The following is a 27,787-nucleotide window of genomic DNA, read 5'->3' as shown; positions in this document are numbered from 1 at the left end:
ACTTGAAGACCATTACATCCATAAATAGCCTTTCCTTTCTTCAGCCCAGTCATTTATTCCATGATTTGCGCTGTGGGCCTTATTTCAAAGCACCTGACCCTGTGGATTCATCTGGTGAACCTGAGTATGTATTTGGGGCTAGGCCTCGACATGAAAGTAGCTTTTTATTAAATGAATTTACATATCCTGTGTCAAGACATCTTCAGGAACACTTTCATTTCTCAGCAAAACGAAACTTAAAGCACTAAGGAGGAAGGTGCTGTACATTTCAGCCTAAAAGGGGAAGGAGGGGGAAAAAAGACCATATAATGACACTGGGGCTTCAAAATACAAAAAAAGAAAAAAAGGAAAAAAAACTATATACAAAGGAACCATGTAGGCTGTGTTCTGTTCCCACCAGTCCTTGCCAAGTTATCTGCACATTTCTAATAAAGAATATTGTTATTTTAAAATTTTACATGGCTGCATCTAACTGAAGGGGTTAAAACTTCAGACTTGTTATAAAAACACCATGAAGTTGTCATTAAAGTCCTCCCTGCTTTTCATCAAGTAGACCCTGGCTTATAGCAGCCAAAAGTAGAAGCAACCAGCAGGAATTGGGGAGGCAGTGTGGTCAATGCCTCATTCTTACTTGCAAGCTCGCCCGACCCACACAACTTGCAGAGAGAAACAGGAGGCTTTCTACTACCACATACAAGTAACACAACATTAGGTAGACTAGAGCAATTGGTTGAAGGGATTTATGTAGGCTCCCCATCAGTAAGAAGAATTCTTTCCAACGTTAGAAGAGTATATATGATGCTAACTTTCTACTGTACTACTAAATGTCCTGTGCCTGAGCCACGGGGCAGAATTGGGACTCAAAGCTGAATCTTCTGTCCCCAACTGTTACGCTCTTTCCACAAGCGCCACTCAAGATGGCCAACTCACATCTGACCTTCCCTTTAATTTCAGAGACTTAATCCTAAGTGTTATTTGATGTTTAAGTCTCTAGAATAAAAAATGATACAAAACTAGGGTTGCCAGATAAAATACGGACTCTCAGTTAAATATGGATTTCAGATAAGCAATAAATAATATTTTAGTATATGTCTGTCCTAATTTGCTAAACTTGGCGGCTGTACACTAAGCCTTACTACCCACCAACGGCTATTTCCAATCAATCTTCTTCCTCATCACCTAAAGGGAAAGAAGAAACGCAATGAGACTTAGAAAATAAAGTAGGAGACATCCCAGCCAATGAGAAACCTGTTCCAACAAGATAAATAGAAGAATTCTGTCCTCTGAATAAAGCTACAGGGAACGTGGCCCACAAGGTACGCCACCTTCTGCAACCCCACTCGACTGGTTTAGTTCACTGGAGCCACACTTGACTTTTCAGAAGGTCTTTCATTTGGCCAGGGTTATTCATTCATTCCTTTCCTTTCTCTCTTTCTCTTTGTCTCTCTCTCCCTTACTCTCCTATATAAAAGTTCTGCACCTATTAAAATTAAAGACAAATTTTTTAAAGCTTTTGCTTTACATTGGTGTTTTTTCTTTTTTTTTTTTCACATGGGCAGGCACCAGGAATCGAACCCGGGTCCTCTGGCCTGGCAGACAAGCATTCTTGCCTGCTGAGCCACCGTGGCCCACCCACATTTGTGTTTTTTAAAAGCCCCATTCAAATGTTTTCAGATTGAGAGGGAGAAGAAACAAAGAATGAAACAAATTTTATTGTCTCCATTTCTAAGAAGACAGAAAATTCTTGTAGCTTTTAAATGGCATTTTTTTTCACTTTTCTCAAATTGTACACATTAATGTTTCAAAACCTTAGGGTGCTGTTCTAGCACAGTATGCCCCACTTTGTACATATAAGATAGTCCAGCACATAACTGGAAATACAGGTTGGCCATTCAGGAGAACATTTTTGCCACAGAGCTTAGAGTTAGCTTTGGGAGTGACAGCTTTTCCCAAGAGCAAGGATATTCAGTTATATAATCATCTTAAGTGCAGTTATCAAATTCAAGATGTTTAACATTGATATAAAGTTTACAGCCTATACTTCGATTTTTTTTTTCATTTGTTCCAATAATGTTCTTTTGGGTATTTTCTCCCCCCTTGATAAATCCTGTCCATTCAATACGTAAATTCACATATTGAATTCAGTTGCTATTGTCTCTTTAGTCTCTCTCTTTCTTTTATAATTATGGAAATGTGTGCACCATGACCTTTCCCATCTCAACTCCTCCCAAACACACAATTCAGTGGGGTTAATCATACACACAGTGTTGTGCTACCCTCACCACCATCCATTACCAGAACTTTCCCAGCAGCCTAAACAGAAACCCTGCACCCGTTATGCATTAACTCCCCAATTTCTCCTTCCCCTAACCCGTGGTCTACTTTCTGTCTCTGAATTTGTATATTCTAGCCATTTCATATAATTGGAATCATCAGGCAATATCTGTCCTTTGCATCTGACTTATCACTCAGCATGTCTTCAAGTTTCATCCATGTAGTGGCATACATCATGAGAAGTTGGAATAGTAAATAGCTTTACAAATACTTAAACTCCAATTTTAATTAAGAAACTACAAAATAAAAACAAAAAGTAGCTGAGGCAGGCTGACATGCCAAAGGTGTCTTGCAGTGCTAATTAAGACTCCTGCCTCCATGGGAAAGGAGGCGCTGTGATAAACAAGTCATGCTGACACCAGCAAGTCTGCTATCCTTCATCAAATTGGCCCATTCCTCCAAAAACATTCTGCCTGGGCAGCTTTTGCAGATTTATGGTTCCCAAAGACACCCTGCCCTAGACAACTCACATGCCTCCCCCTCCCCGTTCCCCACACCCTTCCTTTGTTCTAAGCAGGTACATCAACTGTTTTGCTGCCACTTTGCTTTGAGCACTAAATTTCTTTTTTTGTTGTTCTTCTTCCACATGGGCACTTAGCTCAATAAACTTATTCTGCACCTTCGTTTTCAGAGTCTTGTTTTCAACTTAACAATCAGAACTTCATTCCTTTTTAGGGCTCAACAATATTTCATTGTATGTATATACCGTATTTTGTAGTATGGGCACTTGGTTGCTTCTACATTTTGGCTATTGAGAATAATGTCACTGTGAACATTGGCGTGCAGATATCTGCCCAAGTACTACATGAAAGGAAATTAAATTCATGGATAACATAGCCCCAATCTTTGTGATAAATAAAAATGCCCAAGTGATTTCCAAAATGCCTCCCGATTTAAATCAATCTGGAAAGTTTCTCATGAAATCCTATTTGCATTTGATTGAGTTTGTATCATATTTACAAATCACTTTAAGCAGAATTTCCTTCTTTTTTTTAACAGTATTGTAGCCTCTACTCCCAATAAGGATACAGTCCTCTTCATTTACTCACGTCTTCTTTCATTCCCCCAGGGTACTGGTGGGAAACAGATGACACAATCAAACTGAGAAACTGATGAGTTTAACAAAGTGACTACAAGAGTTTGGACAGGATTTAAGGTATAACAAGGCCGGTGCAGCATCTCAGGGGAGTCTTCACACACACACACACACACACACACACACACACACACACACACACATGCCTGAAATGGCAAGGGAAGGCAGTAACTCCTGGAATTCGGGAGGAGTGCCTGTGAGCAGCATGGTCTGGCAAGAGCTTCATTAGAGGGACTCAGCCACCCCACAGCATAGCAGGGAGGGAGCCCTTACCTCCCTCTCTCCTCCCACCCTCGGGTCTCCAGCAAAGGCCTCCCATTGGCCAAACCCAACCAGCAACCAGCACGCGTGTACAGCCAGACAGTTTAATAAACTTGATGCTGGAGAGCCCTGGGAATTCTCAAAGTTGAGACCTTGACCAGGAACTGACAATGTGAAGATTTCTGACTCAGCTGCAGGAAAGAATCTGAGGACTAGTCAGTGTGTGCAGCCAATGAATCCAAACACTAGCCAGTGTGTACAGCTCAAAACTTAAATGTGTAGTGAAAGTACACGCTCAAAGCGGGGAGACTGCGGATGTTCTCCAAAGGAGGAGAAGCAGTCTGAGGCAAGGATCCTTGCATTATAAGGACTTGGAGGGGCCCTTCCCCCTCTGGCTACGCTAATAAGGGACTGATAAGGTGCACTTTTCACTGGTTCTTTTCAGGAGTGGGCCTCAGTGGGGGCTAGGTGTGTGTGTGCTCAAAGGAACTTTTGTTATGGTCCTGAAGGTCACTTCCCCCCTCCCTCCTTCCCTTTCTAACCTGTCTCAAGACTACCCTTTGAGAAGCAAGGCTTTAGATGACATTAAACTCCAAGTGCAGGTGACCTCTTTTAATTGAGGCAAGTGAACTAACTGGTCACTTTACCACTGCTTAAAACAAAAGGGTCCCTTACAGATGGGTGGAAGGAAGACCAACAAGGTAAATTTAGACATTGTCTTTAAGCTATCTATAGAACAGTGGTTCTCAAAATAGCCCCCAGGGGATATTTTGCAATGTCTAGAGACATTTGTGTTCATCACAACTGCGGGGGGGGGCGGGGTTTGTTACTGGCATCTAGTGAATATAGGACAGGGATGCTGCTAAAGATCCTATGATGCAACAAAGAATTATCCAGCCAGAAATGTCAATCATGCCAAGGTTGAGAAACCCTGCTATAGAAGAGAAGGCAGATGGATCTACCAAGTTGTTTGGATTTAGACAAGATGTTTCCCCAATTATAGTAGAAGACCAAAGAGGAACCTGGTGCTTCTGTAAACCTCACATCTGGGTAGCTTCAATAGCTGCACTCCTCCCCCTTCCCCTCTTCCTTCCTCCCTACCCTGTCCCCCAGCTTTGTCTTCACACTTGAAATAAAACTCTAGAGCTGAAAGCCTAGAGTCTCTGTGTCTCCAGGCTTCTTGCTGTCCATCTCGTCACCTCAGAGGACTCCAGGTATAGAATCACTCAGTGCAACCTAGAAGGTATTTTAAACCTCAGGACAAATTCTGACACCTTAAGCAAACTAGATGTGTGAACTGTTATAAGAAGCAAGGAGGGGAGAAGAGGGAACCTCAATCACATGTAAAATTTTTCTTAGACATAAAGGGAAATTTTAGTCTAAAATGTTTAATTCTTCGAAGAGAGTTAATCTTTTAATAACAATAGAAATGATTTCGTGGAGTGTGTCTAGTCTATATAACTTTGAGAAATAACTATAAATAGTTGTTTGAACAACACATTTAAAGCATTTTCCCAATCGGTTTTTAAGATACAGTATATTGCCATCTTTGAAATGTGAAGTTTGATGTTTTCTCTTTATCTTAGTTAATGCTGTTGAGCCCATCTCCACCTGCCCTGGGCATCTCATGCTCTGCTGTCTTTGTCTAGACTTCTATATTCCACTTTGGAAGAAGACTAAAAATGGTAAGCATACCCACGAGGTCCCTGCAAAGTGGTATATGTAATCTTTGTGGGAAAAAAAAAAACAGCTAGCAAGGGTGATGTTTAAGATGTATTTAGGTTATTTGCAGGGGAAAACTGCTTTCTGAAATTTTGTAATCAATACTAATCATGAGGGTATTTCATAATTGGAGATTAATGAATGTTTGCCCAGTCCAACTTCCTATAAGAGTTAATATGGGCTGTAGTGTGGAGGAGTTCATTTTTTTCATCCTGTGCTTTTGGCTTTAAAACCATACAAATTGCTGAAAGTACACTGTGCCTATCACCCAATCGCTGGGAGACTCCATTTCTCTGACTATAAAATGAGCATGGTGACACCTCCCCAGCAACCTTGGGGCCATTGGGAGGCTCAAATAACAGGATATTTGTTCAAGTTGTTTGCAAACTACTTAATGTGATGCAAGTGTGAGTTATTAAGTGGACCACAAATTAAAGACATTAGTGAGTGGCCTTTTTCTCAAATTAGTTTTGTCACCCAAATTAGATATGATGAAGAGGCTTCACCAGGAACCAACATCTGATTGTTGGCTCCAGGGCTCATTTTGTGTTAAATCCTGAGGGTGTAATGAAGAGTTAACCATGGGGATGATTGGTTGGGATGGAAACAACCGTACAGAGTTTCATTTCCTAGAAACCCAGATGTCTATTTTAATGCAAACGATTGGCCACATCTGTCTGTGCCCTTGAGATGAGAATGATAATAATGAAGATAGCTCACCTTTACAGAACACAGGTGAGCTTGAGACACATGATTCTGTTTGAGCCTAGAAGCAGCCTTGTGAAGTTCCAATGAGGGAACTTTGGCTTCCAAAGGTTAAGTAGCTTGAGCGCAGCGGCCCTGCTAGTGAGCTGTCATGGGCCGGCCAGCCAACTCCAGAACCACACTCGGAACCATGCTGTTCTGATAGACTAAGCCCAGCACAGACTAGGGTCCAGGAGACATTCAATATCCATTCTATGGGCTTCGATTATGACAGCTTACTATTTTACAAAAAGGGGGAAATTGGTATTTCTGTTACAAGAAAAGAGACATGAAACAGTTTTCCCCAGGAGAACTACAAAAGACCAAAAAGCACAGGATAAATATTGAACCTCATCAATTGTCATATGTCATATCCTTTCATCTGGATGTTCCACTTCCAGGAATCAGGGATGTGATAAACTATTTTACAAAGGTATTGGCTGCAACATGGCAAAGATTGTTGGGGGAAGGGTTAATTAATTGTGATATACCCCTTAAATAGAATATTATATAACTATCAAATCATGTTTTTTTTAAAAGAATACTTGACAGAAGAAATACTCATGATACAATGTTAAATGAAAAAAAAAAGGCAAGCCAGAAAGCCATTAACGCTGTAGGATTAATGCTGTAGGTTCTTGATTTTTTAAAGCACATGTAAACAGGTGCTACATGCTCTAATAAATGTTTTTACATATATTTTCTTATTAATTTCACAAAGCAGCCCTGTATTATAATCATATTACGGTTAAGAAATCAGAGACCAAATTCAATGTTAAGTGAATTACCAAAGTCAGGGAGCTTGCTGAACTTCGCAGAATGAGGATGGAAAGTCAAATCATTCCACTGACAAAACCCTGGCAATTACTGAAATGCATCTCACTGTGGGAAACAGATGCAGGTACGGAGAGATCAGCATGAGAACGAACCGCGTGAAAAGTTAACAGTAGTTCATTTCAGAAGTAAAAACATTATTCTACTCTTAACGATGGTATATTCCTTCATCGTTCAATAAAGGGATAATAAGGAATCCATTTACTAAATTAATCTAAATTGATTAATCTGCAATTAAAAACCATCACCACAGATTAGCCAACCAGTCTTTTTTTGCCCCAAGAATAGATCCAATATCTCAGAAACCCACCAAAGGTTAGGGCTGGGGTTGGCAAACAAAAGCTGGTGGGCCAAATCTGGCCTGATCTGTATTTGCACAGCCCCAAGCTAAGAATGTTTCGTATGTCTAAATAGTTGAAAAAAATCAAAAGAAGACTATTTCAGGACAGTAAAAATTGCATTAAGGTCAAATTTCAGCATCCACAAATGGCCTCACTGTTTGTGTTTTTGTTTACATATCGTCCCAGGCTGTTTTTGCCCGAGTAGTCGTGAGGGAGGCTGTATTCCCGATGGCCTGCAAAGCCAGCCCTTTATGGTAGAAGTGTGTGGACACCTGGTTTAGGGAAAACAAGGAATCAGAATGTCAAGGTCAATTAAGATTTAACAGCCTATGGTCTCTGGTACTGGCTGTGTTGCATAATAGCTGCTGAATTCCTAATTTACAAAAATTAGCTTATATCATTTTTTTTGTTTTTTTTTATTTGTTTTTTGTTTTTTATATCATTTTATTCTTTTATTTTGAAATCTAAATGTTGGGGTCAAATCAGAGGAAGTAAGTGATAAAAGGTCTCTTTTTTTAAAAAAGTAAGTGGGTTACATCGTTGTACTTAAAATATCCTTTGTTACATAATGAGACTTTAATATTTATGGTACTCCCACTTTACAGAGACTACCCTGTAGTAGAAATATTTCAAAATTCATAAAAAGGGGATATTCAGCCATAACTCTACTAGGGAAATTCCCGGTGGAGGCTTGGTCTACTAAACAAATAGCACTTTAGTAAATTCCCTGATTCATATCTCCCTAGGGGCTAACTAAGCTAACCACACCCTAGGGGGATGTACACCCCACAGATCTAGTCATCAAATAATTCAGTGTAAAATCAACATGGCCAAAGGTGAGTGACTTCAAATTCAAGGATTTCAATAATTGCTCCCCCCACTCCCGACCTCCTGCATCTCCTTTCTCATTATTCTCCAGCCAGCCAACTATCCCCTCTGGTTCAACCCAACCTATCCATCTGTGACCCCCTGCCAGGACATAAAATTCCTTCTTCCACAGCATGGCTCAAGCAACTCTCTCCACCAGAGAAGTTTATCTGGGCACCTCCTTTGAAACGTGGGTAACTTGGCCTTTTTTCTGCTCCATGATCTTGGAAATAAATGGGAGCAGTTGAGTGTCCAGAGCCCTTGTCCTGGAAGCCTGGCCCATACTAGTCCATAGCAGGTGCCCAGTACCTGCTGGTCTTCTGACTGGCTGGTTAGTGGGTTGGTTGGTGGGTTGGGTAAATGAGTGGAGTCAGGAGAGGAGCAAATCCTCTTAACTCAGTATAAAAAGTTCTCCTCTGGCCTCAGCCACATCGCAAGAAGAGTTTCCTTCTGTGAAGAATTTCAGTGAAAGTAACTAACTACAACTATAAAATACCTATGCAAAGAAAATATGATAAAGACTGGAAGGGAAATGTAAATCAAATACAGAACAGTGGATTTTTTTAATGGGGCAGGGGGCAGAGTTGGGATGGTGGTGTCTTCTTATTGCTACCACACAATCATACTCTACTTCAACCAGTCACTCTCCTACTCTCCAAGAGGACTCGCCACCTTTGTCTCTCTTTGAACCCCCACCATCTTCTCTCCAGTCTCCTTGCTCTTGGCTGATAGCCTTGCTTCATACTTCATGAAGAAATCTGAAGCAATTAGAAGAGAACTTCCACATGCTCCTCCTGCCTATAGCATCTGCACCCATATATTCTGTCTGACCCCCTGTTCCAGTTACCTATTGCTGCATAACAAATCTCTCCAAAATGCAATGGGCTGGAACAACAGCCAGAGGTTGACTGGGTTCAGTTATACATTTCGTGCACTGGGTTTCTCACACAGTTGGAGTTAGATGGTGGGGTCATCTGAAGGTTTTAGCTCTCACAGGTCTTGGGCCTGGGCTGGGAGACTCAACAGCTGTAGACTAGAGCAACTGGAGTTCGTTTGAGATCAATCTCTAACTCCACGTGGTCTCTCCAATATGGTGGCTGCAGGGCAGCCAGATTTCTTACATGTGGCTCAGCACTCTGAAACAAGTGGAAAGAGGGAAAGTGAGTACCAGGAGGAAACTCTATCCCCTTTTCTATCCTAGCTTAGAAAGTTCTGCAGCATCATTTCTTCTGTGTTCTATCCCTCAAAACAGTCACGAAGGCCTACTCAAGATCAAAGGAAGATGAGAGATGTGTCCAAGGATATGCAGACCCTTAAATGAAGGATAAAATGTTTATGCTTCTAACTAAGCTCACTCTCGCCACTGCTGCACTATATCCCCAACCGGCTGTCTCTTCAGGGTCAACACTACAGCCTTCTCCCCTCTCTCCCCCATATCATTTTCATTATTATTATTATTAATGGGTACTTTGGCTCTCAGAACCTTCCATTTGTCATTTCCATCAGCATGATAACATGCTGGTATTACTCCTCTCATGGAACAAATTATCTTGACCCTTCTTTCCCTGTGAACTAGTGCCCTGTGTCTTTATTCCCCTTCGTAGGAAACCTCTTAGAAATATTTGCTATCTCTAATACCTCTTCTCCCATTCTTACAAGAACTCTGAAGTCCTATTTTACTTGGCTATACCTTGAATATATGGCCAGTATCTGACCAACCTTCACCATTCCCACCACTGCCATCTGGATCCTGTGCTTCAAGTACTGTAATAGCCTCTTAGCTGGTCCCCATGCTTCTGCCCTTGCCCCTAATTGTCTATTCTCAACACAGTAACAAGTATAATCCATCTATAATAAAGTTAGACCATGTCACTCTTCAGCTCAAACATTTGCAATGGTTCCCAATTCCACTCAGAGTAGAAACCACTATCCTCACAATGGCCAACATGGCCCTACATACCTAGGCCCCTTCCCTTCCTGCCTGCCTCTCCTATTCTTCTATTCCCCTCTGCTCCAGCCACACTGAACTTGTTCCCAATTCTGGGAATACTCCAGTATGGTTCTACCTTGGGATCTTGGCATTAGGCTGTTCCCTCTGCCTGGGACAATTTTCCCATGGATATCTGCAAGGATAACTTTGTCTCTTCCTTCAGATCTTTGCCCAAATATTAGCTTCTTCTCAATACCTTCCCAGACCACCCTATTTATAGTCATAACCCCACCTCCTCTCCCTGATCCCCTTTACCCTGCCCTGTTTTCTTTTTCCATAATACCTATCACCTAACAGCTACTATTGTATTTGTGCATGTATTATTTGCTGTCTGCCTTGACCTACTGAAACGTAAGCTCCAGAACAGCAGGAATCTTTTGTTTTATCCACTGATGTGTGTGTCCCAACTACCTACAAGTCAATAAATACTGGTTGAATTTTTCATTTTTCACAATTTCCTACAATATTGATATAGTAATTGTTCTAGTCTGCTAGCTGCCAGAATGCAATATACCAGAAATGAAATGGTTTTTAAAAAGGGGAATTTACTAAGTTACAAGTTTACAGTTCTAAGGCCGTGAAAATCTCCAAACGAAAGCAAGTCTATAAAAATGTCTAAATTAAGGCACCATCAAGAGGTTGCCTTCACTCAAGAAAAGCCGATGAAGTTCAGGGTTTCTCTTTCAACTGGAAAGGCACATGGCAAACACGGTGAAGTCTGCTAGCTTTCTCCCCAGGCTTCTTGTTTCATGAAGCTCCCCCCGGGGCGTTTTCCTTCTTCACCTCCAAAGGTCTCTGGGTGCCTGGGCTCTGGCAGTTTTCATGGCTATCTCACTGTTCTGAAGTTTTCTCCAAAATACTTCCTCTTTTAAAGGATTCCAGTAAACTAATCAAGACCCATCAGGAACGGGTGGAGTCACATCTTCCTCTAATGAAAGGCTAATATCCACAATTGGGCGAGTCACATCTTGGTGGAGATAACCTAATCAAGTTCCAACCTACATTACTGAATAGGGATTAAAAGAAATGGTTGCTCCCACAAGATTGGATCAGAATTAAAACGTGGTGTTTCTAGGGTACATAATCCTTTCAGACCAGCTCAGTAAGACATTATAATTTTCCTCGTAATTTTAAAAAATCTATATTTATTTTAAACATTTTTATTGCAAAATAAAACATATTTATAAAAAAGCAATCAATTTCAAAGTACATTGTTACAAGTATTTACAGAACAGATTTCAGTTTGGTATGGTTTACAGCTCCACAGTTTTAGGTTTTTCCTTCTAGCTGCTCCAAGACACTGAAGACTAAAAAGAAATATCAATATAATGATTCAGCAGTCATACTCATTTGTTAAATCCTATCTTCTCTGTTATAACTCCTCCTTCTCCTCTGATCCTTCTCCCAATCTTTAGGGGTATTCGGGCTATCCACATTCTAACTTTTTCATGTTAGAAAGGGGTGTCAATAATTTGGAATGGGGGGGTGGAACTAGTTGATGTTCTTGGAGAGGCTGATGCCTCCGGGTTTCAGGACTTATCTGGCCTAGGAACCTACCTGGAGGTTGTAGGTTTCTAGAAAGTAATCTTAGTGCTTGAAACTTCTGTAGAATCTCAGATAGAGCCCTAGATGCTCTTTAGGGCTCACAAGAATGGTTTTGGTTGGGGGTTGGCAAACTGTGGTAATTATCACTATCTAGCTGAAGCTTGCTTAAGAGCAGCCTCCAGAATAGCCCTCGTAATTTTATTTTTTAAAAAAGTTTTAACAAAAACAATGTATGTTCTGTGTAAAAAAGTCAGAGTATAGAAGCAAAAGAAAGTAAAACTCCTTCCCCTCCCCACAATGAAGGCCCCTTTCATACTATTTCCCAGAAGAAGTCTGTTAAAAGTTTCTTATGCGTTCTTCCATGCTGTTCTCTGCAAATATAAATACATATATATGTATATATATATATATACATACTTCCATCATAAAGGGATTATACTATTTAAGCTATTTTGATGCTGCTTTTAAAATTCGTTTTCTAAAAGTTATAGTAGGATTCCTTTTAAGGAACACATGATAGTCTACTCTTGGTGGTTTCCCATTTTTAACCTGTCCCCTAAATTGATGGATTGTTCTCTAGTTCTTCCTATTCTTACTATTTCAGAGAGCTGAACAAAATGAATACAATTATTTTGTCTGAATATATACAATATTATTATAAAAGATATGCTAGGTTTTTTGCATGTTTTTTCTTTATGGAATCTCCAGAAGGTCCATATGATATAAAACTTTGCATAGACCATTTTGAAAAAGCAGCAGCCTGGGATTCTGGAGGACTATGAAGACTTCCAGCTGAGGCTGGACCCAGGCAGATCAGGGGCTCTGGGGGCAATCTTTAGGCACACAGAATAACCACAGTAGGAAAGGACCACTGAGATCAGCAACCTGAGCCCTCACATTTTGTAGACAGAGAGCCATGGTTTTGGAGAATTCAACCGGTAGCTCTGTCTCAGAAGGAGAGGCTGATGAGTCCTAATTTGACTTTTAGTTCATAAGATGCTTGCTAGCTCCCGGAATAAATAAACACAAGGAGAAATCAGATTAATCTTGGTTCTTCCTCTAACTTGTTACAAGACAAAAACCACTAACCTCACTTCCTCAATTTTGCCATCTAATAGTTCCTAGTTACATAAGCATCTCTAGTACTTCATATTACATCCACACATCTCTGAGAAGCTTGCAAAGTTTTGAAAATAAACACACTATCCAAAAAGCATGAAGTTAAGACATATCTTGGTAAATGTTTTTTCCCTATTAGTAATGAAATCTCTACAACCATAGACATTTTGGTGAGAATCAAATACAGATCTCAAATTTTGAGAATTCAGTTCTGAATATGGGCTCAAGTCCTGCAGTAGAAATGGCTCATCCAAGGAGATAAGCTGTGCTGCTTTGAAACTTTGAAAGTTTTGTTAAAACTTTTGTTTGAAGGACAAGCAAGCATCTTTACCTTCAGGATGGACTTTGCCCTCATCCTGCCTTCCTTATTTTTACCACCATGGATTTCTCTGACATCAGAGAGAGTTTTGTGCTCAAGAGAGATACAAGTCTTCTGGCATTTAAGCAGCAGAGATATTTGGTTCATAATTTGGTAGGAATGATGTCATACTCATCTTCATTCCCCTCCCTTGTCTAGTACAGAGCCCAGCAAAGAATCAATTCCCAATAATGTTTTTTGAATGAATATGTAAGCAGATACTTTACTATGAGGGTAAAGCCTTCAAACTTATAAATTCAAAAAATACCTTAATACCATCATTGCTGGAGATTAGATACAATTCTTAAGAAATACATCATCCAAAAAGGCTTTTTTTTTCCCTCAAGTAGGTCCCCCAAAACATAAATATCTTTATTTTTTTTTAACTCTTGGAAATTTTTCTTATGAAAACAAACAATTCGCTTGTAAATTAAATCAAGCCACCCACAAAGTCAAAGTGTTCAAGTTCTAACCCCAGTTCCATTTATAAATGGGACCTTTGAAGATCCTATGAAGATGAGACCAAACTGAAACAGGGTGGGCTTAATCCAATATAGCTGGAGTCCTTGTAACTCAAAGAAATTTGGACATGGGAGTAGAAGCCAAAGGAGGAGACAGAAGAAGAGCAGCACCATGAGACAGAGGCAGAAACTGAGCCATTACCAGAATGCCACAGACTTTGGAGAAAGCATGGCCTGTCGGCATCTTGTCGTTGGACTTCTGGCATCCCAATCTGTAAGCCAATACATTCTTGCTGCTTAAGCCATCTGGTTTGTTGTATCTGCCATAGCAGCCCTGGTAAACTAAAATACACAACTCCTTGCTCCCTGGGGGAAAAAAAAACTATAAAGGGCAAAATGGAAAGATTAGAGTGTCATGAATCCTTTAACTGAAAAGGAAATTAATCAAGATGCGGCCGTATGATACTGGGTGCATTTACTCTAACTACATGAGGCAACTTGAAGATGATTTGTTGAAACTGAATTTGGATGACCTTGGTTTGAAATTACCTCTCTGATCACTGTTTCCTTATTAGTGAAATGGTTATCAGTGAAATGGGAATGTTTACACTCCATTTCTACCTCATTGTGAGGGGACAGTAATGGAATATAAATGGGGTATCTACCTCAGCCCCTGGCACATAATAAGTACACAATAAAAGGCAACTGCTATTAAAAACCACATACAAATGATTGATGACAGTTCAACATGAATTCTACATCTTCCATTTTAACAAAAATGAGCGATTTACTGTGGGAATAGAAATGGCTGTGCACGTAAAATCAAACTTCCCATTTTTACTATAATTAGCTCCCTAAACGAGCATCCAAAATACTTGGTGTATTTGCATGCATAATTAGTTATGACTCACCGCCAAAGCTGGGCCTATGCCATGGTGCGTTAGGCTATTCTACAAATGAGCTTATTGAAAAACGCACATCTGTTGGTCATCCTTGCCAGAGCATCAAACCAAACAAAATAACATAGGATATTTGTAGCAAATGCAAACACAGACCTGGCTCAAAGCTGAACCCTTAAGTTTAAAAACAATGTTTGTTGAAGCTAAGGTTCCCGCCTAAGCACAAAACTGATAGATCCCACTCGTTCATAAGTGGCAATTTCCACACTTAAGGAAATCTTCACTGGAATAAAAGAATATTTCATGTTTTTAAATAATCTTCTCAATAATATCTTTTAATTTTGGGAGCCTCAAAGGTATTATTTCTCTTTAAATCACAAATGTAGAAAGGCATTGCTCATTGAGTACATTTTCTTTTCTTTTTTGGCCTCACCTGCTTGCTTATCGAGCCTAACATACTCATTGCACTTAATCTTCCTCTTGGCCTGGATTCTGGAATGCAAACTTGATGGTACCTCGGAGTTGGAGGCATTCTGTGAAGCAGGCATGGAGAGCAGAGAGCCACCTACCTCAGGGCTATTGGGCAGAGAGCATTACAAGGGCCAGTTGGGTAGCAGAACTACTGACACAGGACAGAGATAGCTCCAGCCAGGCTGTGTCTGGTCCCCGGCAAGACAAATGACCTCTGCTCTTTTGCTGGGGTTTCAGGTTCATGGGGACAAAGCTTTAGGGTGAAAGGATTATGTAGGTATCTGTCCACAGTTTCCCTTCTCCCGTCCTTCCTCTGATACCACCCCCTTTTCTTCCGTGGCAATTTCCCTACTTCAACCCTTCCTTTAGATGCCCCAAGTCGTCCTGGTCTCTCCTTGTGCCCTTGTCAAAATCTGATCTTTGGAAAAACTTCACTGACTGTGATAGTTTAATATGTGCTTTATACGGGATTTTTAAGAAAGCTCAAAGCCTTGATTTAGTCAGCAAATACTTCTCCCACATGCACTATGTGGCAGGCATCATAAGGATAGAGTATTGTAAAGACAAAAAACATTCCAGAGGTGGAAGTGTTCACCACCTCGAGGGAAAGATGGATGAGCTGACACCAAGACTGGTCGAGAAGTAGTATAGCAAAGGGGCTGAGAGGGCCAGCTCAGTAACCCAAGTGCCAGGCTCCAGAGGCCAGCACTCACCTCAGGCAGTTACTTAACCTTGGCACTCCCCTGTCCTCCTTGTGAATGAATCTCTCTCTCAGAACTTAATAAGGATTAAAATAATTTATAAGACATTATTGGTTGTAATTAGTGGCATGTGAACCACCTGACAGACTTGGCGGGTGATATAATTTCTTCTAATACTTGGTAGTCTTAGATTGAATTTGCTGAGAGTTAATTCCATGCAGAGGTATAACAGAAGAGAAGAATTTTTTCTAGACCACGGATTGGCAAACTATGGCCCATGAGCCAAATCTGTCCTGCCACCTGCTTTTTATATGGCCTGCGAGCTAAGGATAGTGTCTACATTTTTCATTATATACATTTTAAACAATACCTAAATAATATAGTTGATTTTGCCTAAAATATTTACTGTCTGGCCCTTTCCAAAAAACGTATGCCAATCCTTAGTCCAGACCAACACTGTCTAAAAGAACTTTCTGTGATGATGTAAATGTTCTGTATCTGCCCTACAGAATACAGGGACCCTGAGCCTGATGTGCTTTCCAGGTACTTGAAATATGGCTAGTGTGACTGAGAAATGGAATTTTTTAATTTTATTGAATTATAATTAAATTAAATTTAAACAGCCACAAGTAACTAGTGGCAATCATATTAGACAGCACTGCAGTAGACAATTTTAAGTCTAAAGCCTGTGCTCTGTCAATGCTGGATTTAATGCAGCTCAATTTAATGCAACTACCTAGAGGTTGTATGAGTCAAGGGGAAGGCAACACTCAATCAGATTTTTGCCCTGGACTGGCTTTCATTTTGTCTGCTAGAATGTGCTTGGAAAATATATGTGGGTACACTCCTATTTTCCTCTTAAGGCTGATAATTTGACTCTATGCATTACATCTGCTTTAGTTTGGGTTAAAGCGGTTAGCTTTATCAACCCTGCAAGCCACTTAATCAACTTAAAGTTCAGGGCTACAGGCAGAGAAATATAGCAAAGCTATATTTCCTTCCATCTCTGCCTGTAGATTAGTTAACTTCAGCCCTAATTCATTCTCTCATAAGAAATGGCTGAAAACAATAAGAAGCTACCAACACACATCCCCATTATGAATATTGCCAACTCTTCCCCCTAAGATTAAAGTCATGTTTGTCACATGTTCTGCCTTCTAAGATAACACAGGTGATAGTTTTATCAAGTATTCTCTAATGGCATAACATGGGGCACCAGCTTTCTGGCCTTCAGTATCTGAGTCCTCATTGCCCTCAGCCTGATGACATCAATGTCGTATATTTTAGGTTCTCTCCTAAGAACCTAAAAAATAAGGCAGCAACTTATTTCCAAGTCCCAATTTAGACTTTGCTTTGTACAACAGGAAATTAAATTAACATTGGCTTAACAGTAACCTTTTATTATTTCTCCTAAACCCCTGGAGGATAGCAGCTCAGAGCTGGTGTTTCTACTCTGCTCTGTGAGGTCATTCAAAGCCATGGTTCATCTACCTAGCTGCTCCACAACCTCCAGCCTATTTTCCTCATCTGCTTAGTCCAACACCCACATTACAAGAAACCGACAGAAGCAGAGAGAAGGGGAACAGTCCCTCCCTTTAAGGACAAGTCCCAGAAACTGCACATATAGATTCCTCTCACATCACACTGGCATGATCTTAGTCACATGGCCACACTTAGTTGCAGTTATCTGTGAAATGCTTTTTTTTCTCTTCAGAGTGACAAATGGACATTCTATCACTATGAGTTGAGAGAGGGGGGAAAGGATATTGGAAGACAGCAATCCTTGGACTCTATGAAGATAATAAAAATAATTAATCAGGAGTATCAGAAACCATCATGTGGAATAAGAACAACAAATAGTTAACCTACACACAATTACATACAAGTGTCATCATCTTGTCCTAAAAGAACTAATGGTCTTCCACATTGTATTTTAAATCTATATGTATTTTTCTGTCCTCCACTAGATTTAGAGCTCTTTCAGGACAGGTACTGAATATCTCTCATCTCTGGTAGGTACTCAATCACTATTATTTTTTTCAAATGAAAGAATGAATATGCATCAGTGGAATTCTGGCATTTATTAGAAATTCTTCCTCACTGGATACTTGGTACAATTCCCAGATGAGAGACTGTTGGAGAATTGTCTGGTCCAGGTCCATTGTCTTGGTCTGGGAGGGCTGTCTGGGTCTTTGGCATGTCTTAAATTGTTGTTTAGGTGCCTACTGTTCTATTGCAGGAGTCTTCTCCTAAGCACAGTACCTCCCTCAGTGGGCTCCAAGGACAGTGACCACCAAGTCAGGACTGGAACCCAGTTCTTCCATCCCTTAACTCAGAGCTCTTTTCATAGTCTTCTGTGGTAGGAAGTGAGAAGAGGGACCCATAACTTCCCATAAGGTTTCCTGAAGAAGATAAATTGGGGCTGGACCTTATAAAAGTAGAGCTTCTTAAACCTTTCCCCAAAGGAATCCCTGGAGAGACAGAAGAGACAGAGCATGACCCCTGGGGAGTCTGGATGTATAGCTTGAAGGAATTTACTCTAAGGAGAAATATCTTTGAAGTTTTTTGCTTTACTTCATTCACTCACTTATTCATTCTTTCTTTCATTTATGTACTCAGCAAACAAAATGGAGCACGTGCTAAATGCCAGGCATTGCCATAGGAGATGATAGCTAAGCTCTGGGAGCTTACATTTGGTACAAAAAAGACAATAAACAAATAAGCACACAAAATCAACAAGGTAAGTTCTGATTGTGCTAAGGCTATGAAGGAAATAAAGCAGGATGGTGCAACAGAGAGTGCATATACCTCTTTGTGCCTTGGTTGACTCATCTATAAATGTAGATAGTAATAGAGGTCTGCAATTCCAAAATTCCCTAACTAACTGCTTTTTTTCTAACTTCTACCTCAGTTAATGGCAAAACGCAACATAATCTGAACTCATCTGGAGGTGCGTCTTGACCTGAACTGAATGAATTAGCTATTCTTTTTGTTTTTTCAATTCAGCTTAAAGTGAACAGTCCTGTGCTTTGCTGCAGAAATTTTTGTAGGTTTGATTATTGAATGCTGCCCCAGGCCCCAAAAGGAATAGTACACAACATAGGGTATGTGAATCAGTCTATGTTCTGAAATCAGAAAAATTCTGAATTCCAAAACACATCTATCCCCCAAGGTTTTGGATGAGGGACCGAGGACCTATAATATTGCCCTCACGGGTTATTTGAGGAGTAAATGAGTTAATGTATATAGAGCATTTACAACGATGCCCAACATATAGTAAGAGCTATGTTAGTTAAGTACTATTGCTATCATTATTACTATTACTACACAAAAGGTATTTAGATAAGTTGGTTCAGGAAGGCTTCTCTGAGGATGCAACCCTTGAACAGACATCAAAGGGATAAGAAAGATCTGGCTGCAGGAAGAGGGGCAAAAGATAACGTCAGGAAGAGGGAACAGCAAGTTTCAAGGCTGAGGTGGTTATGAGCTTGGCTTGAATGCAGAACAGAAATCAGGTGGCAGGTATGTGGTTAGAGAGGGAAACGATGGTTCAAGGTCAGAGAGGTAGGCTGGGGTCAGAACAGGTGTAATATCTGAAGCAAAGGTAAAGACAGGATTTTATTCAAAGTGTAATAGGAAGCCATTGTGGTTGACCTGACTCATGTTTATAAAGAATGTTCTGATGTCACTTGATGAATGATAGGGAAGAAGGGGAATCAGGAAGACCACTTAGGAGTCTAATGTCATAGACCAGGTGAGATCTGATGGCTAAGTGAATTGGTGTGGTAATACAGTAGATGAGAAGTGGACAGCTGCAAGATAAAAGTTAGAAAGGAGAAAAAGGCTGGACTCAGCTCACACAGGCTCATTAGAGTGATTCTGCACATCTTTTCCCAACTCTACATTCAGTGACATCACACTGGTAGCTTGAAATTGGCCATGGGGAGTATTTACATTGTGGAAATTGGCAAACACTACAAAGCAGGACTTAACAATTCAAGGCTTTTGCAGGGAGTGAAAGGGTGGGGAGCCAGTTGTTAAACATTTACCAGCACACCACTGGTGTGTTAGTCAGGGTTCTCTAGAGAAACAGAACCAACAGGAGAGATCTGTAAATATGAGATTTATAAAGGTGTCTCACGCAACCATGGGAATGGGAGCGGCCAAAATCTGTAGGGCAGGCTGTGAAGCTGGTGGCGCCAATGAAGGGTCTGGATGAACTCCACAGGAGAAGCTTGCTGGCTGAAGAAGCAATGAGTCTCTCTTTCTCCTTAAAAGCCTTCAACTGATTGGATTATCTCATTGTGGGAAACACGCCTTAGCTGATTGCAGATGTAATCAGCCAAAGATGCAGTCAACTAACTGATGATTTAATCAACCAGCCATGAAATATCCTTGCAGCAACAGTCAGGCCAGTGCTCGCCTGACCAAACAACTGGGTATAATCATTTGGCCAAGTTGACACCAGAACCTAACTATTACAACTGGTAAGGTGTAGCTTTATTCACTATAACTGAACTTCTTTTGCCCCAGAGCCTCTTTTTACCCTGTTCACAATAATACTAAAACTAGGCATATCCTGGAAAGCTCAGTTTTATTAGTACTGTCAGAATCACTTCAGGTTTTTAACTTAGTTAACTTAGGGATCCTCCCACTTCTTCCCAGGGTCTCATCTAGGTTTATGGTAATGGGATGGGAAGGGAGCACCTGGTTCATGATGGTCCTTTACCCATGTGGCTTCATCTGGAATACAGCTCTCCTCCCTGATCCATATGATTCTTGGCAGCATTCCCTATTGCCTTCTGATAATGGGATCCATGAACCCATCATGTCTTCTGACAGAAGCACAGTTGGGGGTGGGATCCAGGGTTGGATTCCTATTATCAGAGGCCATATAAATAGCTTACTTGACTTCTCTCCTATCCCTGTTCTGAATCCCTTTCCCCTTCTTGACTCAACCTTTATTCCTGAATCTTTGTGATAGCCTGATGCTTGAGGAATATGTACCATATTTAGGTAAGGGCTTCCTGTAGCCCCCTGGACTACTGCCATATCCTCCACAGGTCTGAGGTCTCCATTTTGAGAAGTAGAGCTTTAAGGAATAACTAGAATTCTGGTGAATGGAGATGGTATAGTAGGGTACTCCAAGTGCAAGGACTTGCAAGTCAGGGAGCTGGGTATGGGATTAGCAATTAGAGAAGTGGGTAGGGGACCAAGTAGGTAAGTGTCAAATTATGGAAGACTTTGGATGTCATGATGACTGATTTGTACTTGGGAAGTTTGTTGGTCAGGGTGGATTGAAAGAGAGAGAGCCTGGAGACAAGGAAAAGGCTTTGGAGTGGACCAAGGGTGAAATAATAGGGTCCCCACTGAGACTGTGTCAGCTAAAATGGAAAAGTAGGAAACATGTCAAGAAGAACAATGAAGGAAGTCAACCAGACTCACTGAATGGCTTTAATGATGTGGAGGAGGAGACAGAGTGGGGAAAGAAGAAAAAAAAAAAAGACAACATTGTACCTCTAATTCCAACAAACTTTTGGCATGTAAAGGTTGTGAAGAAGACCTCTGAGACCGTTCTGAACCATCTTGCATTGGAGAAAAAGAAAGTCAAGGGAAAATTAGCTTATTTCCCTCCTATTAGAGGAATTAAAGTAAGTATTTGTTTTATTGGATACAAATGTAATTGGTTGATACAGTCAATTGGGAGGACAAAGGGATTAGCTGAGCTATAAGACTGTTGTCGAGATACAGGCTGGATCATTCCATTAAGTAAGCATGCAGTAAACTAAAACCAGTGTTGTAGAGGAAAATGCTGATAGAAATCCTGAGACTTGAGAGCAAGTCCATGGGTAAATCCTCTAAAGGCAGAGCCAATTCAAGGTAATATGGTGATGTCAGCAAAGCTCTTTGATGCTTCTCACATTTACTTTTAAGATATTTCTCCTTAGGGTTTCAGGGTCTCTCATGGTATCCCTGGATGCCCAAGGATCATCATTATGGGTAGGTGCCCATAAGTTCCAGTGTGCCTGGAACTTATGTTGGTTTATAAATGTTGGTTTATGCCTGTAGTCTCGGCACAATTATTAACAGTGTCCCTCTTTCACTCTTAGAAGTATCTTGCTCAATCAGTTATATGGGGTTACCCTGACTAATGGTCACCCAGACAGTGCCCTAACTGTACCACTCTCTATTCTTCTAATTCATGTGATGTGACCCTGTTGTGCAGAGAGAATGCTCATCCCCAAATCATCCTGGAGATGATTTCCTAAAACAATCCAAGAGGAAAGCTAGATTATAGACTGGCAGCATTGAAGTGACAGGAGTGTATGTTTGATAATCAAATGCCAATTATTAGTTGGATGACCTTCGACAAAACAACTAAAACTGCTGAGCTATGTTTTACTCTGTGAAATGGGAATACTGGGTCTCCTTTTCAACCTGTTCTTAGACTATTACGAGACTCAAACACTGTGAAAGACTTGTAACTAGGGCTGGCTTAGGAAGCAAACACTAGTCGTAATGTTATTCTTCCCAAGCATATTTGCATTTAAACATTCCATAATCCCCACAATTTCAAACTTTGGCAGCCAGTTGATGGCTCTTCCATGGTAGCTTTCTAAGAAATAATACTAGGAAAATGCTGCTTCTACCACCTTAAAAGCCATGAAACTGAAATGGTAAGATGCTAAAAGCTAAATGTGTCACTGCACTGTTTGCCAACCTCAGTAATTGATAAATACAATCATGAGCTGGGGGTGCTATTTATAATGAGGTTTTTTGGTTGCTGTTGTTGTTTTGCATGGGCAGGCACCGGGAATTGCAAGAACTCTGCCTGCTGAGCCACTGTGGCCCGCCCTGGGGGTGCTATTTAGACAGTTATAACAAGACCTAAATCGTTTATTTTGAAAATGTGGCAAAAGAGAGGCAAAAAAATGGGAATTTTTCATTCTTATTCTTGGCATAATTCAGAGTGATAATTTGTTCTTTCCTACACTTTCAGGCATATCTGATGTGGACATCAAATAGACAATTTCTTATACTTTTAAACATGATCCTAATTTCCAAACTCGTTGGGGCTAGATGGTTTCCTAAAACTCTTCCCTGTGATGTCACTGTGGATGCTTCAAAGACCCATGTGGCCGTGGACTGTTCAGACAAGCATCTGACAGAAATCCCCAGAGGTATTCCCACCAATGCCACCAACCTTACCCTCACCATTAACCACATACCAGGCATCTCCCCAGACTCCTTCCACAATCTGGACCATCTGGTAGAGATTGATTTCAGATGCAACTGTGTGCCTATTCGACTGGGGCCAAAAGACCATGTGTGTACCAGGAGGCTGCAGATTAAACCTAGAAGCTTTAGTAGACTTATTTATTTACAATCCCTTTATCTGGATGGAAACCAGCTACTGGAGATACCTCAGGGTCTTCCTCCCAGTTTACGGCTGCTGAGCCTTGAGGCTAATAACATCTTCTCCATCGTCAAAGACAATCTAACAGAACTGGCCAATATAGAAATACTGTATCTGGGCCAAAACTGTTATTTTCGCAATCCTTGCAATGTTTCATTTTCAATCGAAAAAGATGCCTTCCTACATCTGAAAAATTTAAAAGTGCTCTCCCTAAAAGATAACAATGTCACAGCTGTCCCCACCATTTTGCCATCTACTTTAACTGAACTCTATCTTTACAACAACGTCATTGTAAAAATCCAAGAACATGATTTTAATGACCTCAACCAACTACAAATTCTTGATCTTAGTGGAAATTGCCCTCGTTGTTATAATGTCCCATTTCCTTGTACACCCTGTAAAAATAATTCTCCCTTAGAGATTCACAATCATGCATTTGATGCATTGACAGAATTAAAAGTTTTACGTCTGCATAGTAACTCTCTTCAGAGTGTGTGCCCAAGATGGTTTAAAAACATTCATAAACTTGAGGAGCTAGATCTTTCTCAAAACTTATTGGCCAAAGAAATGGGAGACGCCAAATTTTTGCATTTTCTTCCCAACCTTGTCCAATTGGACCTGTCTTTCAATTGTGAACTTCAGGTCTATCATGCATTTGTAAATCTTTCAGACGCATTTTCTTCACTGAAAAACCTGAAAATTTTGCGGATCAAAGGATATGTCTTTAAAGAGCTGAAAAGCCTTAACCTCTCCCCATTACATAGTCTTTCCAAACTTGAAGTTCTCGATCTCGGCACCAACTTTATAAAAATCGCTGACCTCGGCATATTTAAGAAATTTGAAAGGTTGAAAGTCATAGATCTTTCAGTGAATAAAATATCACCTTCAGGAGATTCAAGTGAAGTTGGCTTCTGCCCTAACACCAGAACTTCTGTAGAGAGTTATGGGCCCCAGGTCTTTGACACATTACATTATTTCAGATATGATGAATATGCAAGGAGCTGTAGGGCCAAAGGCAAAGAGACTCCTACTTTCTTGCCTCGTAATGAAGATTGCTACATGTATGGTCAGACCTTGGATCTAAGTAAAAACAATATATTTTTTATCAAGCCCTCAGATTTTAAAAATCTTTCTTTCCTCAAATGTTTAAACTTGTCAGGAAACAGCATTAGCCAAACTCTTAATGGCAGTGAATTCCAGCCTTTAGTGGAGTTGAAATATTTGGACTTTTCTAACAACCGAGTTGATTTACTCTACTCAACAGCATTTAAGGAGCTACACAACTTGGAAGTTCTGGATATCAGCCATAACAGCCATTACTTTCAATCAGAAGGAATTACTCACATGCTAAACTTTACCAAGAACCTAAAAGTCCTGAAGAAACTGATGATGAACAACAATGCCATCGCTACCTCTACCAGCAGGACCATGGAAAGTGAATCTCTTAGAACTCTGGAATTCAGAGGAAACCACTTAGATATTTTATGGAGAGATGGTGATAACAGATATTTGGAATTATTCAAGAATCTGCTAAATTTAGAGGAATTAGACATCTCTGAAAATTCCCTGAGTTTCTTGCCTCCTGGAGTTTTTGACGGTATGCCTCCAAATCTAAAGACCCTCTACTTGGTCAAAAATGGGCTCAAGTCTTTTAATTGGGGAAAACTCCAATTTTTAGAGAATCTGGAGACTTTGGACCTCAGCCACAACCAGATAAAGACTGTCCCTGAGAGATTATCCAACTGTTCCAGAAGCCTCAAGAAACTGATTCTTAAGAAAAATCAAATCAGGCATCTGACAAAGTATTTTCTACAAGATGCTTTCCAGTTGCGCTATCTGGACCTCAGCTCAAATAAAATCCAGATTATCCAAAAGACCAGCTTCCCAGAAAATGTCCTCAACAATCTGGAAATGTTGCTTTTGCACCATAATCGATTTCTGTGCACATGTGATGCTGTCTGGTTTGTCTGGTGGGTTAACCACACAGAAGTCACTATTCCTTATCTGGCCACAGAGGTGACTTGTGTGGGGCCAGGAACACACAAGGGCCAAAGTGTGGTTTCCTTGGATTTGTATACCTGTGAGTTAGATAGAACGAACCTGATTCTGTACTCGTTTTCGATATCTGTGGCGCTCTTTCTGATGATGTTTATGACAGCACACCACCTTTATTTCTGGGATGTGTGGTATAGTTACCATTTCTGCAAGGCCAAGATAAAGGGGTATCAGCGTCTGATATCACCAGATCCTTGCTATGATGCTTTTATTGTGTATGACACCAGAGACCCAGCAGTGACGGAGTGGGTTTTAGAAGAACTGGTGGCCAAACTGGAAGACCCAAGAGAGAAACATTTTAATTTATGTCTTGAGGAAAGGGACTGGTTACCAGGGCAGCCGGTTCTGGAAAATCTTTCCCAGAGCATACAGCTTAGCAAAAAGACAGTGTTTGTGATGACAGACAATTATGCCAAGACTGAAAACTTTAAGATAGCATTTTACCTGTCCCATCAGAGGCTCATGGATGAAAAAGTAGATGTGATTATCTTGATATTTCTTGAGAAGCCCCTTCAGAAGTCCAAGTTCCTCCAGCTTCGGAAGAGGCTCTGTGGGCGATCTGTCCTTGAGTGGCCGACAAACCCACAGGCCCACCCATATTTCTGGCAATGTCTAAAAAATGCCCTGGCCATGGACAATCACGTGGCCTATAGTCAGGTGTTCAAGGAAACTGTCTAACCCTTCTTTGCAAAATGTGACTGCCTAGCTTGCCAAGTTGATTATTGAGCTACATAGATTCTCCAACAATGTCCTGCCAAAATGATGCTTCGAACTTCTCCAAGAATTGCCCCTATAAGAAGAGAGTCACCAACATTACACACATGAATTGGAAAGATGGGATTTCTATTATAAGATCAAGTCTTGCTTATTATCTCTCTGCGTCTCCATCTGGACTTGAGTCTTTCCCCTAGGCTCTTGCATAAAATACTATTGGGAGCAGGGTGGTGGGTAGAGGACATGGCGCTCTGATTTTTCTCTAATTGTGATAACAAAACATACATGCAAATTTGAGAAAAACTGTGCTTCTATCTTAATAAGTACTGGTGTGTTCAGAAATGGGAGGAAATGCCCAGGTTCTGTCTATGTGACACCACAATGTCTCACAGTTCATTCAGTGAAATAAAAACCTAGTTCGTTAACTCACTCCTCAAGCATTTGCTCCATGGGGCTAGGTGGCCCCCTTCTGGGTCAGACTGAGTGTTGGCAGTGAGCACATGGTTGCTGCTTGTCTTCGCTACTTCTTAAATCCGGATTTGCTTTGCTGGGTTCCACGGGGAAATAGTGAGAAACACTGAAACTTTTTATCACTTAAAGACATGACTTCCCTACAAATGGACAAAAGTTTTAATGATCTGAATTCCTATAAAGTGACACTCTTTACCTCTGATGATTATGTGCTTAAACATTTTCATCTGCACTGCAAACGACTATATTCAAAGGATAATCGTTTCATCCAATGATCTTTCAAACTCTGCTTAATTAACTAGTGCCATATATTTGTAATTATCTAAGACCTCGATCCACCAATATTAGATGGTTTTGACCGTCAACCCGCAAGGAGGACACCGAGAGCATTTATTTATTTGTTTATACCTACAGACAGGTTGACAAGACTCCTTCCATTTTGCAGGGATGGGGGAGCAGGAAAAAGAGGTTTACAGACCTTAATAATGAGAAAGTTTCTGTTTTGAACTTCAGCTTTAGTACTCAAACCCAACAAAAAGAACCAAGATATGTCCTTCTAACTGGGTATGAATTCACATGAGTTCAAAGTTTGAAATTCAACCAACTCCCCTGATTTCATGAACAAAGTTATCCTACAGAGATGTCTGTGCCATATGGAAAATCGTGTTTATGGGTTCAAATCCTGGGACATTAGCTTGGAGGTAATGTATTTTCCTCATAATGGAAATATCAAAGGTTTTGCTTTAAGTATAGCTGTGAATACATAGTAAATGAAAAATTTCCAAAGGATATAGGATCAATTAAAAAGGATCACAAAAATTCCCCAAATCAACTCGAGAATGAATATAGAAGTAATTAAGTTGCTAGCATCCATTATTTGACAACTTCTGCAAGCTTTACTGTGCTTAATCAATGTCCTTTCTGTTCAACGTAAACAAAGTTAACACCATAAAATTTTGACTATTGGCCACCATAATTTTTCTTCTATTAAAACACATAAATACATAAGTCTTTAATTCTCTTAGTAATTTATGGTTCTATATTTATGGTTATAAACCACCTGCAGACAATTTCAACTTTCTGCAATGGATCAAGAGGAAGGGAAACTAAAAATAACGCAACTCAGAAACCACAGGCATATTTTGACATGAGGTTAAGTACAGTGGTTTGTTTTAGGAAAACAAACCAAAACTCAGCAACACATGTTCTTAGTTTTAATTCCTTTGTAATCTTGACAAGCCACTCTTTTAAGTTCCTGTAGGTCTTCTGGGAAGTTCATAGCTGGCTCAGCGCAAAAGCCACCAGCTCAGGCTACAAGGGGTGCATGCCTGCCAAGTCCCCACAGAGCTCTAAATACAGGCTCTTCCTCTGCTTGGCTCCGCACTGG

The 27,787-nt window shown here is 40.4% G+C and overlaps 1 protein-coding gene across 2 annotated transcripts; it reads left to right on the top strand.

The window, feature by feature from the left end:
- Window positions 1-4,825: 4,825 nt before the first annotated feature.
- On the top strand, window positions 4,826-27,662 carry TLR7 (toll like receptor 7). Of its 2 annotated transcripts, none has more exons than XM_077146366.1 (3): window positions 4,826-4,905; window positions 5,278-5,376; window positions 22,744-27,662. In XM_077146366.1, the coding sequence occupies exons 2-3, from the start codon at window positions 5,374-5,376 to the stop codon at window positions 25,891-25,893; spliced, it is 3,153 nt and encodes a 1,050-aa protein (XP_077002481.1). In that variant the 5' UTR covers window positions 4,826-4,905; window positions 5,278-5,373; the 3' UTR covers window positions 25,894-27,662. The 2 variants fall into 2 exon arrangements, with proteins under 2 accessions (XP_077002481.1, XP_077002482.1); XM_077146367.1 differs by having other exon boundaries at window positions 4,827-4,934.
- Window positions 27,663-27,787: the final 125 nt, after the last annotated feature.

Source organism: Tamandua tetradactyla, chromosome X (genome assembly GCF_023851605.1).
Source record: "Tamandua tetradactyla isolate mTamTet1 chromosome X, mTamTet1.pri, whole genome shotgun sequence".
Lineage (NCBI taxonomy): Eukaryota > Metazoa > Chordata > Mammalia > Pilosa > Myrmecophagidae > Tamandua > Tamandua tetradactyla.
This window is presented reverse-complemented; position numbering and strand designations above follow the sequence as displayed.